Source organism: Taudactylus pleione, unplaced genomic scaffold, assembly GCF_031769625.1.
Source record: "Taudactylus pleione unplaced genomic scaffold, aTauple2 ptg001327l, whole genome shotgun sequence".
NCBI classification, from domain to species: Eukaryota; Metazoa; Chordata; class Amphibia; order Anura; family Myobatrachidae; genus Taudactylus; species Taudactylus pleione.
The window spans coordinates 808,632-824,965 of NW_028285727.1; the positions used below are offsets into that span (position 1 = coordinate 808,632).

The following is a 16,334-nucleotide window of genomic DNA, read 5'->3' on the forward strand; positions in this document are numbered from 1 at the left end:
AAAATCCCTTTAGTACATTCTATGAAGTGTTATATACAGGGTATATAGATATAAAGCAAAATAAAATGTATGTTTAGAATTCAAGGGCCTATTTACTAAGCCTCGGATGGAGATAAAGTGAACGGAGATAAAGGACCTCATTCAGAGTCGGTCGAAGCGGCCACACGGAAAAAGGGGCCATATATTCAAATGATTCCCTCGCAAGTTGCGTCCCTAAGTTCGGATCGGTAGTTGGCCGACCAAGGGGAGGAAGCGGTCGGAAGATAAAAAAATACGCCCCCTTCTCGTACGCTTTGCACGTCATCTCAGGGCATATAAGGATTAATCGAGACCATCGGCACTGGTCGTAGAGCTTAAGGTTGACCATACCCTCTCTTAAGCTCTACGATCATGTCAGTGTAAAAACCTCCCATGTCACATGTGCCATGACGCTACTTTGTTAATTATGCACTCCCATAATCCGTATGCACTCCCATAAAACGCCGTTCGCATAATGAGGCACGCCTGCGTTTGGATCTCCACTCCCCCGTTTTCAAGCACCTTCCCCTGTTACCACCCACAAACGCCTCCATCTGTCACTCAAACTACCGACATGGCTGTTCAAGGAGAGAGAAATTTCTGATCGTAGCGGCTACTTTGCGCACGCGCATTGTGAACTTTACGCATGCGCAGTATAGCGAACATCGGTGGCGTACGACCGTGCGGCCGCTTCGACAGACTCTGAATTAGGTCCAAAGTCCCATCCAATCAGCTCCTAACTGTCATTTTTCAAACACAGCCTGTTTGGCTGGGACTTTAACTCCATCAAGGCTTAGTAAATAGACCCCTTATTTTTTGTTCAACCACTACTACTTTATATACACACTGGCTGGGGGAATATACTGTATGACATGTATATATAGGATAGCGCTATTATATCATCAACCTGAATATTAGACATGTGAGGAGCCCAAGGGAATACAGGTAAGGTACACACTGGATCTCAATTTGAAAAGGCAGTTTGGGAGACTTAATAGTTCATATCAGGGTAAGTGTAGAGCGATGAAGGAAGGACAGATTTATTATGAGGTTGAGACTGTAACTGTTACAGGAACCATGATCGTAGGAAGGAAGGAAATAAGCAATGTTCCAAGTTAATCATTGGTGCAGAAACACTACCACACCAACAAAACAAAAAGAAAATAAGGAAAGGAGCGTCAAAATATGGTGAGTCACAAATCCACCTCACTATGTGCTATTGCAGACTACCTTACAGTGTGTGGAATAGCAATTTGTAGCATTCAAAAATAGATGTAACTATTCATTACACCCTATGGACTCATAGCAGACTATACCTGCCACTATATCCTTGGGGGGGGGGGGGGGGGCAGGGACACAGAGCAGCGGATAGAGAGCCGGCAGGGCCGCACAGAGTGGGACAGGGCAGAGCCAGTGGCAAGTTGACCTTGCGTCCCTTTACTAGTCTTAAATTTATATACCAGTGCTTGTCTATTTATGTAGCAGTATATTATGTTTTAAAATATGAGGAGGTCATTGGAGGAATCATAGGAAACACATGTAATCGAGCCAGCGATGCTGTGACGCAGCAGTGCTAACCACTGTGCAAACTCCAAAAATTAAAATGTTTGCACATAAAATGTTTATTCTAACATGGTACAAACGCCACATCTATGCTAAAACCAGAGGTAACCAACAAGATTGTGAGATTTCAATAATACAGTTTGTATTTGATTAATTGAAGTAGGTGCATGGTTGCTTGGAGTTACATATTCTTACCATGTTGTTAACACGCCTCAAAAAGTAATTGTACCTATGTACTTGTTATTACTGTACCTGAATAAAGCATCTTATTTAAAATGGCTAAACCATTAAAAGTAAATTTCTTAATAAAATTCCACATATGATCATGAAAAAATTAGTGAACATGAAGCCACTGCAAAATAGTAACCATTATAACATGTTATTGCAGTCTAGTATTACTGCATATTAGTCCATGGAAATAGTGGCACCACTACACTAAACACTAGGATAGTAAAAAATTTACCCAACAAGGGATCTAATGAGATTACATAGCACTGGGGTTTACTAAAACCCTTTGACTAAAGCTGGGTACACACGTAAAGATTTTCTGTCCAACCATCCAACTAGTTGATTGGTTGGAATGAAAATCTGGTAAGGAATGAAAGCAAATGACAATCAGCAACTTGCTCCCAAACGCTGGAAAATGGACAAAAACTGTTGTTTGAACAAATTGTTTAGATCAAACATTTAACAAACTTGTCTGACGACCATTTTCATCTGTTTTCTGATTGTCATTTACTCCTATACGTTACCAGATTTTCATTCTAACTAATCAACTAGATGGATGGTTGGACAGAAAATCTTTACGTGTGTATGCAGCTTAAGAACCATGAAAATGGACCCCATAGCAGCTGCAGCAACTGCACCTATGGTAGTTACGCCCATATAGCCATTGATCATTTAAGTTAAAAAAAGCTTACACTAAAAGGTTTAGAAGGCATAATAACAGATATAGTTGATAACTAACAGTTCTATAGCCATTTACATGATGAGTCTATTGAGGTTATAAATCATATTCTCACTATTTCTATCTATCTAACATTAGTTTCATATAACATTTAGGTTAAAATAAGCATACCTTACATTGTGACTGGTCATATCAGCAGATACAGTTGATAAGCAACAGTTCTCTACAAAATGGTGACCTTTTTTCCAAAGCGGAGTGACATCACAAAGGCTATTTATGATGTGACAAGTCACATGGTCAAGTATACTGAGGGGAAAAATCATATCCTGCATGCATTTTGCCATTGGTATATATCTACTTATAATCTATTTATAATCATTTAAGTTAAAAGTTATAGTTGTTAACCAACAGTTCTATATCAGTTTACATTATCAGTGTATTGAGGATGTAAATCATATCCTACCAGCATTTCACTATATCTATCTAATATTATTTTCATATAACATTTAGGTTAAAATTAGCATACCTTACTTTAGGGGTGGGCAATAGGCAGTCCCCCAGCTGTTGTAGAACTACACATCCCAGCATGCTTTGCCACAGTTTTGCTATTTGGCCATGTTCAAACTGTTGTAATACATGCTGGGATTCCTAGTTCAACAACAGCTGGAGGGCCACTTATTGCCCACCCCTGCCTTACATATAGTATAAGCAGATACAGTTGATAACTGACAGTTCTCTACAAACTGTTGATCTATTAATAATCTGTTTAGAGTAATTTATGTTAAAATAAGCTTACACTACACAGTCATGAGGGGTATTAACAGATATAGTTGATAACACAGTTCTACTGTATAGCAATTCACATGATGAGTCTATTGAGGATAAAAAACACATCCTACCAGCATTTCACTATTTCTATCTATCTATAGACCTACCTACTATTTAGGTTAAAAAAAGCTTACATTAAAAGGTTAGAGGGCATAATAACAGATATAGTTGATAACTAACAGTTCTATAGCAATTTACATGATCATTCTATTGAGGATATAAATCACATCCTACCTGTATTTCACAATTTCTATTTATCTTTTTATTTAACATTATTTTCATATAACATTTATGTTTAAATAAGCATACCTTACATAGTAAATGACATATTAGCAGATACTGATGATAACTGGCAGTTCTCTACAAAATTGTGACCTTTCATCCAAAGCTGAGTGACATCACAAAGGCTTTTTATGATGTAACAAGTCACATGGTCAGTATACTGAGATGAAAAATCACCTCCAGCATGCATTTTGCCATTGGCTTGCTATCAATTTATAATCTATTTCTAATTATTTTTGTTAAAATAAGCTTATACTACACAGTCAGTAGATGTATTAACAGAGATAGTTAATACCTGACAGTTCTATAGCAATTCATTTGAAGGCCCCATAGCAAATGTTTGTAAGGGCCCCTATGTACCACCCAACATGTATATAACACATGTAACTTTGACAATGAAAATTGGGCCCCATAGCAGCTGCAGTCCTTGTACCTATGGTAGTTATGCCGATGAATGTATGAAAGAAATACAGACATGCATATCTTTTTTAAAGTCTGACTTCTGTCATAGTACAAATGGAAAAAAACAGAAAAATCCTCAATCCTATTCAAGCACAGTTTATTTGAAAATTGATTGTGTGTTTAATATTTTAAAACTCTTATGGAATAATCTGCAAGAGTCTTACTACAAGTCTACTACTGTGAAAACTCATCAGTTTAGACTGTAATCTCTGCTAACACAACCGATACTGCCGATCAGGGATGGACTGGCCCACAGGGGTACAGGGGAAATCGCTGGTGGACCCCACTGCCTAAGGGCCCCACCACTTGCTTTAATGTCAGGTTCCAGACTTATATACTGTACATTGTTACTCTATTAGAGGATAAGTTACATGGTCTCTAATGTCTGTCCAAGTCTCTGTGGGGCCTGGCCTGTAGTAACTCACCACACCCTAAAGCATGGGGCCCTACCATTGTATTCCACTAGTGGGTCTGACAATGCTGCCAATTCATTCATTTCAGCCAAGACACAAACCTAGTAATTTGATTTGCGAAGTATGCAAATATGCATGCCCTGCTTCCATTTCACATGCGTAGTACTCATGTGGCTGAAAATAATTATTGAAGGTCATTTTAATATTACATTTTCACATAGAAGCTTGACAAAGCAGCAGCAGGTAGAAGAATAATTTTGCGGAAGTTAGTGGTCTTTTTCAATATTTAAACCTTTAAAAACACTTATGAGCAGTACGTTGCTACCAAACAAGCAGTGTGCTCAGCGAGGGGTAAAAGCTGTGAGATTTCAGTTCAATTCCATTCATTATTGTACAGTGCGTGGCCGATGAACCTGTTTTTCTAAAGCTCAATTTAAAAGAGCAGCAGGCAGGGTGTTATTCTTTCAGTTATTTAACTTTAAATTATTTATTTACACACAGTAGGAACAGGATTAACATGGCCAGTAAAATCACTTAAAACAGACAGACAGACTTCCCTCAACAGAAGGCTAACTTGTAAACCTACAGTATGATATCACAAGACTCATTAACATTTTAAGGACCTCTGGTGAGTTAAAAATGTAGTTTCCTGTCCAGGGAAGCACTGGACTCCAACTTTGGCTATCAGTAGCACTACACTATTCTGTAAAGCACTGTTCATGACACATTTTGCACAAGTGTTGTGCAGTCGCTCAAAATGTGCCTGTTTGTGCACCTGCGTCAAGGATCCCCTAGCCTCACTTAAAATGACGACAAGCCTGTCCAGTGAAGCCCATGGAAGGTTTAGAAACTATGTTTTGGAGAATTATGTAACAGGTACCGGACAAAGTTTTCACTATACTCCTCTGAGCAGCTTCAGGGAATTCGGTTTTCAAAAGAGAACAATGGTACCAAAAGACAGGTATGTAAGGATGAATTTTGAAAAATTTGTGGAATTGAAAATATCGTGATATTCATTGTTGCAAAGTGTACAAACAAAATTATATATGAGGATAGCTTTAGTCCTTGGTCCTCAGGTACACTTACCAGTGCATCAGTGTGCTCCTCAGAAATTTTTTCCAGCCGGGTGGCATCAAGAAGTAGCCGGGTGGGGGCCTTCGCAATAATAAAATGTTTTAAACCCTGACCTTATAATGATTTAAACTTGAAATAACATTTTATATATTAATGCTCTTCTTATTAGAGGCCCAGTCGTCTGATTATGAAAAAGCTGCAAAGTCTGTAGGATCTTGTCCTTTTTATACAGCTCCCAGATACTGTCCCCAGTTGCAGGCTCCCAAAGTGCCGGGTGGTAGGCTGTTTCTTGCTGGGTGGTGCACCCGCCAAAAACAGCCTGGGGAGAACACTGTGCATGTATTACAATTCTCTTCAATATCACCAGTTAAATACGTCGCACCACTTTTACCGTAGAACTTTTGTCAGTCCGTATGTCAAAATGTGTCAGTCGGTAATGAATACACCTAGGCACCAGCTACAAAATCTAGAAAACACGCACCTAGGAGTTTCTGAAGACTGAGTTTGGGAGACATTGCTTTAGTGCTTGAACTAGGCCTGCAGTCAGGAATTAGGGCTAAAACCAGCACAAGATTAATGTTTCAGATAGGGATTTTATCAAAGTCTGAATCTATCTTGATCTTTAGCCAATATCTTTTAGAAATTAAAAATTGGGATACCAATGTGATTTGCAGTTTGCTTAGGCCATAAAATGTGTCCCATGTGTTCCAAGCTACATCTTATATTCTGTGAAAATCAGCATTGTTAAAGTTTTTGGGTAGAAAGAAACAGAAACTGTCCTGGGAATAGCATGACAATGTAAAGCCGGGTACACACTAGACTAGACGATATGTCGTCCGATCCGACGGGACATAACGTCCACATTGGCCAGTGTGTACCGGCTAGGTCGCTGACGATGCGCGCTGCCGGGTCCAACAGGCAGGGCCATGCAGGTCCAACAGGCGATATCGTCAGCAGGTGTAATGCTGCCGAATCCAGCATGGCCCCCACTGTCGCTCCCTGCATCGGCAAGTGTATATGCACTTGCTGATGCCGGGACCCCTCGCAAACGATATCGTGCTGGGTACAAAGTGTTTAGTGTGTACCTAGCTTTAGGGTTGTATTAGGGTTGGGGCCAAAACAAAGGCAGGGCACAGGGCGTGGTAGTACCAGTGCAACAACATCCCTAGTGTCCCCCCAAAAATGTATTATTATTTAACAGTCCTTTATGTAAAACCCTCTAGGGGATGGTGTTGGTAAATACACCCCTCTCACCGTTAAATATTGTTCCCTGGTGCAGATACTACATGCCTGAGGCCCTGGGGATTGGTTTTCAGGTAAAGGAGGGGCTGGAGAGATAGACACGCAGGGGCGGGAAGACTGGGTGTATAGCTGGGAGAGCAGAGAAGGAGGGGGGAGAGTGAAGTAAGGAGTTGAGATGGAAAAGTTGGAAGGTAGCAGACATCTTTGGGGAGAGACAGAGCTGGGAAGCAGGAATGTAGGTCTGGTGCTCCCCGGCAAGGGGAAAATGGCGGCTGCCATGATACCCATCTAACGCCCAAGGAGAGAGAGATCTAGAGAGAGACCACAAAAATAAAGCATGTGAGAGACCACAAAGAAAGAGCTGGAAGCCTGCAGTGTGCGCAGCCCAGTGACATTTTCAGCACCCATGAGTGGGGTAAGAGATGTGTTGGAGGGATGGGGAAGAGGAGTTTCTCAGGAGCGTTACTGTTAAGGGACAAGTGGAGTCCCTTATGCATAAAAGCCCCCCAAGCAGCCATTAAAGTGGGAGTCAATGTGGTAGCAGGGTGGCTATAGGAGCCATTCCTGTAGGATAGGGATGGCCTGCAGCTGAGAGTGTGATAGCTGCAATGGAAAAGTCTGTATATTGCTGTCCCATGTGAAAGAGAAGGGGAGCAGAGGGAGACAGACTGGGTATGAGACACTCTGTATATTGTCTTAAAAGAGACAAAGGAGAGGTAGAGTGCAAAAGGATTAATGTGAGATGTATGTAAAGTGGAGAACTACAGGCACCAGCCAGCAAAGGGCCAGGTGGACCTGCATGTATGAGGTGCGAGAACTACAGGCACCAGCCAACGTAGGGCCAGGTGGACCTGTATGTGTAAAATGTAAAGCATTCATTGTAACTGTGCTTAAAGACTGTGCTGGTGAAGAAGAGTGTGATGTAATGTAACCATATCCATACGATTGTCATATACCATCTGGCATACCAAGTATATGAGCTGGAGGGAGAGGAGAAGCTGATGTAACCATATTCGTGTTCTTTAAAGTCATGTGCAGGAGGAGAGAAATAAAGTGGTATATTTTTATAAGAGTGCCCAAGTTATTTATTTTTATATGGTGCCCAAGTTATTTAACAAGAACTGTTGCTGAATGTGTCTATCTATACCTGTATCTATATGTGTGACTGTTATAAAGCCTCCATGTGCAGGGACCCCCCTTCTCAGGTATTGCCCACACCCTGGAGAGCTAGTCTGGGGCAATAGGAGGTGTATCACTTCAAATGCACCTTGGACCACACTGCACACCGAATGGGGGTCGTTACATTTATAAACCACTTACATGTCATGCAGGGTTTTACAGAGAGTGTTCCATCATACACATCAATAAAGATAGAGAGGAACAAGAACACAACGGAATGCCTTTCTGACACTTAATTCTGGATCAGTGCCACATCAACCCCCCCTCCTCCTAATTTTACTTATTGCTGGGGCAGTAGATAGTTTATCTTTGTTAATAACATTCTGATACTAATGTTACTTAACAGTTTCATGTATAGCGTTCCTGTAATGCTGTTTTAGCGGGGCGCCACGCCCTGCCCGATTTCAAAAAGGCAGAATGCACCCTGCCCCTTTTGGCAGCTCCATGCTAAAACAGCCTGCGGGTGCCGTCCCCATCCGTGGGCCGCAGTGTCCCGTGGGTGGGGAAAACTGTGGTGTAGCGATCACCACCGGTGAATAGATTCCGGGCGCATGCCGCCGGCATCTCTTCACAGAGAAGGGAGAGCTTGGGGGCAGCCCGGCATGAAAAGAGGGCGCATCTTAAAGACACGCCCCCTGCCCTGCACGGCGTCAGACCTAGAGTGAATACTAATGTAACTACTCCAGTCACATGTTACAGATACCCAGGAGTGTAGTGGGCAAAGGGTTGGGATAGGGGCTATCAGCAATACACAGATTATATACAGATGTGTCCTCACTCATATTTGTTGCATTCACACCAAACAGCCCCTCTCGGCGCACCTGGTCCCATGAGACTCTGCGTAGGGTGTCTTTTGCATTTTTGATGCTGAAAATGCATCTATGTCGCAAATGCTGTGCAACTAGGATGCACCAGGAGGCTCTGCTGATTAATTTAATGTGGGCAAATGAGTCTCTCAGTCAGCATGCAAAGTGCTAAGATGCAGCGGATGAAAGTTTTTTCAAAGGTCTGCTCACAGACTCAGCTGCACACAGATAAACAAGTGTTGCATATCAAATTAATCAGCACAGTCTCCATGTGCGTCCTAGTCGCATCTCATTACGATATAGATGCATTTTCGCCAAAAGAAGACGCTAGCAGAATTGCATGGGACCAGGTGGCTCACTCAAGCTAGGCATATAGCGCTGCATGGTGTATTGAGGCTAGATGAGCAAGAACACATCTGTAGTAATACTGTATGTCTATGGAGAGCAATGACTCCTTCTGTCTTTTCTCATGGGCTGAGACGAAAGATTTGAGCCTCCACTATGAAGACTCATTTGCTGAGAGGTCTATTAGTGGGTTCTAAATAAAAAATATTTTATTCCTTTAAAGAAAATTATCCTTAGCGTACACAATTTTGGTTGAGCAGCAAACAGATCCATTTACACCACGTTAAACATAAAGGTTATTTCTAGTTACTGTAATTAAACATAACCTCCTCATTCCCACTAATTCCCCTTCTAGAAAAAACACACGTGTACAAATGGAAGAAAGGATGATAAATTTACATTAAGGACATATCTCAGCCTCCCGTAACAGGGCAGCTCTAGGCTGTTTCCTAAGCCTATATAATTGCAGAATCTTACTTTTTTATTTTTTTTTAACATAGGTAATGGAATGTACTAAACCATCTAGTCTGGGGATATCTAGTGGGTGACCTTTCAAGGTCATGTTGAGGTTCCTAGTCTCCTAGTAAAGTTTTAGGTTTGGCTGTGTGATTTTGTACTATAGTTTTAATATAAAATCATAAGTACTCATCACGAGTATATAGTAATAAGGCGCAACACATATTATTAATACATACTTGAGAATAAAATCTATTATTTATACTATATGCCCCACCCAAAAATAGTAACAATTGTTGCTTAAAGAATACAATGCTATTACTGGTTTAAACTTTTCTTTCAAAAAAGCAACTTTAGAAAATTAAACATTGAGCAATGTGTAACTTTATAATATACATGCAGCATTTAAAACCAACACATGTAGACCAAGGCCACTTAAAGAAAAAGAGAACCTGGTGCAAGATCCTCTCATACAGTTTCTTGTTTTTCTACATAGAGCCTTGTGCACTAAGTTGTTAAAAAAAAAACTGGGGATCTATTGTAAAACCGTTGGCCCAGACATAAGCATAAAGTGTGTTGTTTTATATGCTATTCTTTCTTCTGGTCCAGCGTTCTCCAGATCACACAGGATAAGGTAAGCAGACCTGGAAACAAGCACTCTACAGCCCAACTCACCTTCCAAGTTAAGCTTTTGTACTGTTGTGTTCCCGCTAGGCTGTTTTAGCAAGGCACCATGGCCTGTTTTTTTTTTTTTACAGAATTAAAAATGTGCCCTGTCCTTTTCTGTGGCACTAAGGCAGCAGCTCGCCTGCATATTTCATAGTGTGTATGCCTTGGATCACACTGATCCGCTCTTCCCTTCCGTTTGTGCCTGATGAGAGAGCACATCAAACGTGTTGATTTTGCTCTTATTGAATAGAAATATCATTAAAGAATAAGGTGTGCTAGGCGAATAATACATTACTACAAAAGGGTTTAAAAATTATGCATTGGGTCAATGTAGACATTAATGGGGAAGTCAAATGTTTTCACAGGTGGGCGCTTGGCGGTGTAATTCAATTGTTGCTTCGTTCAGACGCGATAGCCGCAGTCACCAGCATTTCTGCTTGCACCCTCCTGAGGTGGCGAGCAGAAATGTGCGAAAAGTCAGTGGTTTGGGCACCCAAACGGGAGTTTTGGTGCCATAACCAGAACTTCACACAGGTTTAGCCGCTGGCACGACATGCAAAAACAATTGAATACCGCCCCCAAATCTCCCGACACTTTAGATGGGAGATAGTGCACGATAAAACAATTGAATCGCCACCTTAAAGCTTAACGGCATAGCGACACAATGCATGGCATCCATAATTCTGCCCTTTAAAACTGAAATGTGCCTTCTTCAGAGGTCAGCACCGTGTTCCAAAAAAATCTAGCACTGCACTATATTTGTTCCCTCGCCAGCTCTACTCTGCAGTCAGTAGGAAGCCAGAAAGAGCATGGCACATAAACATCAATTACAAGCTCTCCCGCGGGTCTACAGGGTGACCCCATTTATTTGTTTCTGCAAAGTGCACAAGGCATTATGTAGTAGAAAATAGAGAAAACAAATGATGTCAGAGAGTTGGGCGACAGGTCCTCTATACTTGATGCATACTGTTACTGTGTCCACACAAAGCACCCTTAATAGAATACACACACAAACATGTTATATAAAAGCATAATTTACATGCAAAGCACAGGTGATGCAGGCAACAAATCCATGTGATAAAACAAACATGTGGAAGAGGAGAGCCCTTAACAAATAGAATATAGCAGCAAAGAATATGTTAAATGCTCTTTAAAACCCTGGGTGGTCTGCTGCAGCAAATATACCTGAAGAGCTCCACTTTGCACACTTTACATTTAATATATGTTGGAGTGAATTCATTTTAATGAATTATGAACATTAATCTTTAAATGTGTCTGCTGCTTTGGTACCAAGCAAGATGTTTTAATGAATCACAAATGGGGTATTTCCAGTACACCCCATGTTTTGTGGCCCAGCATAGCTGCAGGAATTCCTTGTTTCATTCTGATATCTGGAATTCATTAAAGATCTGCTAAGCCACTTTCATTGTTTCTGATGCTGGAAAAGGTCTGCGATATATCAGGAAATAGTCTATTTGTGAGCAAAACTTTGTGTGCATGAAAAATTAACCCTCAGATTGCAGGAGTTGAGCACAATTCGTACATGAAGGGCTTCCTAATATATGGACCAAAAATAAGTATCTACTGCCACCTAGTGGAATGTGGCTTCTTATAATAAGCAACAGAAACTGAACAGATTGATTAGAAACTTACTAGAAATGTGTTTCTTTCAGATGATTGAACAAATCCTAGTTTGTAGTTCTTCTTTAGTAAGTAGATCATTGGATACCCATTATATAATGTTAGTGAATTTGTTCATCCTTGCAAAGAGGGATACAGGTGATGTGCAGTCCTTTTGAAAAAAATACATATATACTGATATTTTCATTAGTATAAGACTAACAAAAGTAGGGTATTAGTTTAATCAGTTACAATGTGTGGAGCTGAATTCCTATTTATACAGATGTAGGTATTTAAATTATTGATATGTTTAAAAGTTATATGTCATTTGCTTATGATGTGAGAATGGTAGCGTTATTAAAACAATCTTGCTACTGAATCTCACCCTTTAAATTATATCTCACAGTATCTGATACACAGTGGAGAGACAGTGATTATGGTGGAATTGTATCAAACCTTCTAAAGAGTAGAGAAATGCAGAAGTGGAGAAGTTGACCATAGCAACCAATCCGCTTCTACTGTAGCAAGCATTTATCAAGTACATTCTATAAATGATAGGCAGAAGCTGATAGGTTGCTATGGGCAACTTCTCCACTTCTCTAATTTTTAGAAAGTTTGATACAATTCTCCTGTGAACCAGCACGCCAACAGGAAACTAGCCCCTAAGAACCAGTACATCACTGAGTCATTTTGTAATTTAGTGAAGTGACTGGTCTCTAAGGAGGTACGTTCTTATTTTTATTGGCTATTTCCACTATATATTGGCAATAGGCGCTAGTTTAAATTATAAGATTTTGTATAGGTAAGTGCCTGTTCTGCACAGCATGAAAATAAACCGGTTGTTTACACTTTCATTTATTTCTTATCTAAGCAAGCACCAATTGTTAAATATGGAACCTTTTTGTACATACAATTAGGGTCCTTTTATGCATACCGTGTCATTAGATCGTGTTTGTTAACAAACCAGAAATATCCGAATAAAACTTTGGGCCCCTACTTAAGCTGGATATACACTTACCCTACCAAGCGGCCCATTAGGTAGGCTATACACATTTACAGTACCAATCGACCACTCAATATGTCTGGAAAGACATCACAATTGGGCATTTAAATGTGCCCATCCAGTTGTGATGTCAGTGTCGGCAGGTTGCACCAATATATCTGCATGATATGTTGGCATTGGCTATGCTGTAGGGCCAACCTGATATGTCTATGAATTACACTGTTCACAGATACATCGGGTGTCCACACCCATCGATGTGCTACAGATATATTTTTTGTTGTTCCAATGAATGGTATACCTACAAGTGTGTACCCAGCTTAAGAGTAGAGCATATATTGAAAGAACATTTTGGATAAACATGTGCATCCATTTGTGGCATCATCATCTAATATTTATCAGCAAGATAATACTCCATTCCACAGGGTTAAGAAAATCATAGAAGTGTTCCACAGATCATACCAATGCTGCAGCATCAGCTAGATAGAATATCAAAGAACATGGTTGCTAATTCATCTTAAAGCCCCACCAGACCAATTAGGCATCTCTGGGAGGAAATGGAACAACAATATGGAGCAGAGTTCGGGAGATTTGAGTGCACTAGGGGAACAACTCACTAGAAGGCAGATGACCAGGCACCAGTACAGCTGATGATGTCTATTGTGTACAGACCTCATAAGATGCCGGCAGCAATGGAGCGGCAGGGGGGGCCATGCTGCATTTGGCAGCATGGCCCTCGCTAACGATGTCGCCCATTTGACATGCATGCAGGTCCGACGGGCGATGTCGCGCGGGAGCGGGCATCATCAGTGACATTGAGGGTACACACTAAACGATGTACCCGGATCAGACGAGATATCGTCTACTGTGTACCTGCCGTTACATTCTGATAAAGATCAATGAAACCCATGCAAAATGTAGTAATCCATAAAGCATTACACTTATATAAATATTGTTTTGTTTTTTAAATTATTCTATGGGTTAAATGGAATATTTTACTTCTCACTATGAAAGACCAATATGTTTTACTAATTTATGTCTGAATCAATGTGTAATTAGTCTGGACATGAACTATTCCAACAAGACATGACATTTCTGAGGTCTATCCACATATGAATAATAGATAACATTTAAGAGGCAGTCATTTCCTGCAGCAGAAGCACCAGACGTTAAGGGCTCTCATTATACATGACACAACAAGCAGCACCCAGTCAACCTGAGGGAAGCCCACAGGCCCGCAGGGCCACTGGCTGGCTCTTTGTCACCAAATGGAGCAGGTTGAATGCAGACATCACTGTGATATCCTCACCAACAAAACGGAGTGGTGGAGAACAGGGACAAAAGCTGAGTGGAGAGAAAAAAAAAAAAAAAAGGTTAACTTCAATATGACAAATGATAGATACATTACAGCAGGCAAGATGTACATGATTACTTATTATACAGCAGTGGTGGGTGGGCAAACAGCACTCTAGGTAGGTCATTTGTACCCTAAGATGACCATAAATCCCTTCTACAGCTTTGCTTAGATACTGATACTGTCAGTTTCTACATACAAGTAGCAGATAGGGTTAACCCTATGTAATAACAACAATGACCACCCAATCATGGTTTCACTGCTGCACAGCTGATGTCAAAGCGTCTAACATTGGGAATCTAGTGTTACAATTGCAGGTATTGTGCAGGTTATGGGTTTCAGTGCTCAGAGTAATTGTGATTGTCACTATGCAGTACGGTGCTATGGGAAACTATTTGAGCCCCTTGGAAGTAATCGCCCACCACTGTTTTAAAGCATACATTGTATAGTCACATACAGTAAACAAATGTTGTCCATGATGCTGCAACAATTACCAATTGAAGGCCAATACATATTATATCCTATATAAAATGTAACTGGCTTATTAACCATGGCATCAATTCTCCCTGGTTAATATTATCACTAATACATTATATCTTACACAATGAGTACACATCTTCATATAATATGGCGTATGTGGGGCTGCCAAGATCATTACAATACTTATTTCAGAATGAAATGCCCACCACTGACAAGAAAGCATGGATTTGTTATGTATCTTAAGGTTTAGTACCATGGGATTACTTTAAGAATTTAGGGCCTTGATTCAGCACAGATTGTAATAGCGATCGCAGCTGCATAATCGCACACAATGCAGCTGTGAAAATATGCTAATGCCGGCCACCGCCCAGCAAGCATAAAGATGCCCACTACTGCTTTCTCACATCCGTAATACCTTGCAGTCCTGCGTATACATCGAAAACATCGAAGCACATCGGCTGGTCACGCACAATTACAGCAGGTCTGACCCATCGCAGTGGCTAATTTATGCACGCCCATGCAACTGTGTTCAAACGGACAGGCAAGCCTGCATTTCTCCAACCATTCCCCCGTCACCATCCCCAAACGCTCACAGCCTGTCACTCACTCTGCGATAGATTCTTGTCTGCGTGCGTAATCGCAGTGCGATCGCCGCATATGCACAGTATGCAACAATCGGCCAATCTGTGTACACGGTTGCAATTGCGATCCGTGCTGAATCAGGACCTTAGAACCAAACCTTGCAGCACTTACAGCTTTCACTGTTCAGTTTGGGCATTTCATATGATTTAGATGTGTTTTTTCTTTTAGTTTTGCTTTTAAAATTGTTTTGAAAATACTTTAGAAGCAAAAGTAATGTAACTCAGGCCTGCTACCAAGATGTTATTCTGAGGACAGTCTGCAACATTTACCAAAAATGGTAACAATATTTTGAAACATGTTTGTTTTATGTATAGCACAGCAACCCAGCAAAATAATCCTTTGTTCTAATAAAGTAACTGAAATGATAAACATTAAGGGGCTGATGCAGCGATAGCTACAATTATGCACAAAAATCTCACATTCAATTTGTGTTCATTAAAAAAAAAGATGGGTGGCATCAGTAAAACTGCAAATGCCGCTGTAATACAGCAGAAACAACTTCCTTCATGTACAAAAAGAAAAAACAATATTTTCCTTAAACACAGAAATATAATATACTGTACGACCAAGCAACAGTGTGTTTACAAACAGCCAATCACAGGCGGTTTGCTAGTGCTGGCAACTATTATCATCATTATCCAGTATTTGCACCTACGCTTGTCCACACTCAAATAGTAGGTCTTTCCCAGATGCATATGCTCACAATTAGGCAGACACATTATTACTGTACTAGGCTTTTGCAAGAACGTACCACTCCTGCCTGTCCAGGCTCAAGCAGGTGTAACTGTCAGTCAATCAAATCTACATAAATGCATATAGTTTTCACTCAGCATTAGGCCCTAAAACTGAAAAGCTGCTATTAATAATTCACTTTGCTAAGTGTCATGCTACTAAAGTACAAAGGCAACAATAGTCACAGATACTGTATGCTATGGAAGGTCCTCTGCCCACTGCCCTTCTTTGTTCTGCCATCTTATACAAGCTGGAAGGCTTT

The 16,334-nt window shown here is 40.6% G+C and overlaps 1 protein-coding gene across 5 annotated transcripts in view; it reads right to left on the minus strand.

The window, feature by feature from the left end:
* MSRB3 (methionine sulfoxide reductase B3) overlaps positions 1–16,334 on the minus strand; it is a 233,280-nt gene that overhangs the window by 177,293 nt on the left and 39,653 nt on the right. For 2 of the 5 annotated variants that reach the window (XM_088463138.1, XM_088463141.1), the window contains exon 2: positions 14,174–14,208. The exons of 1 other annotated variant lie outside the window; for it this stretch is intronic. In XM_088463138.1, coding sequence (XP_088319264.1) covers positions 14,174–14,208 — 35 coding nt within the window. Of the gene's footprint in view, positions 1–14,080; positions 14,209–16,334 lie in introns of all 5 variants that reach the window. 2 more of the 5 variants (XM_088463137.1, XM_088463139.1) reach the window with 1 other exon arrangement.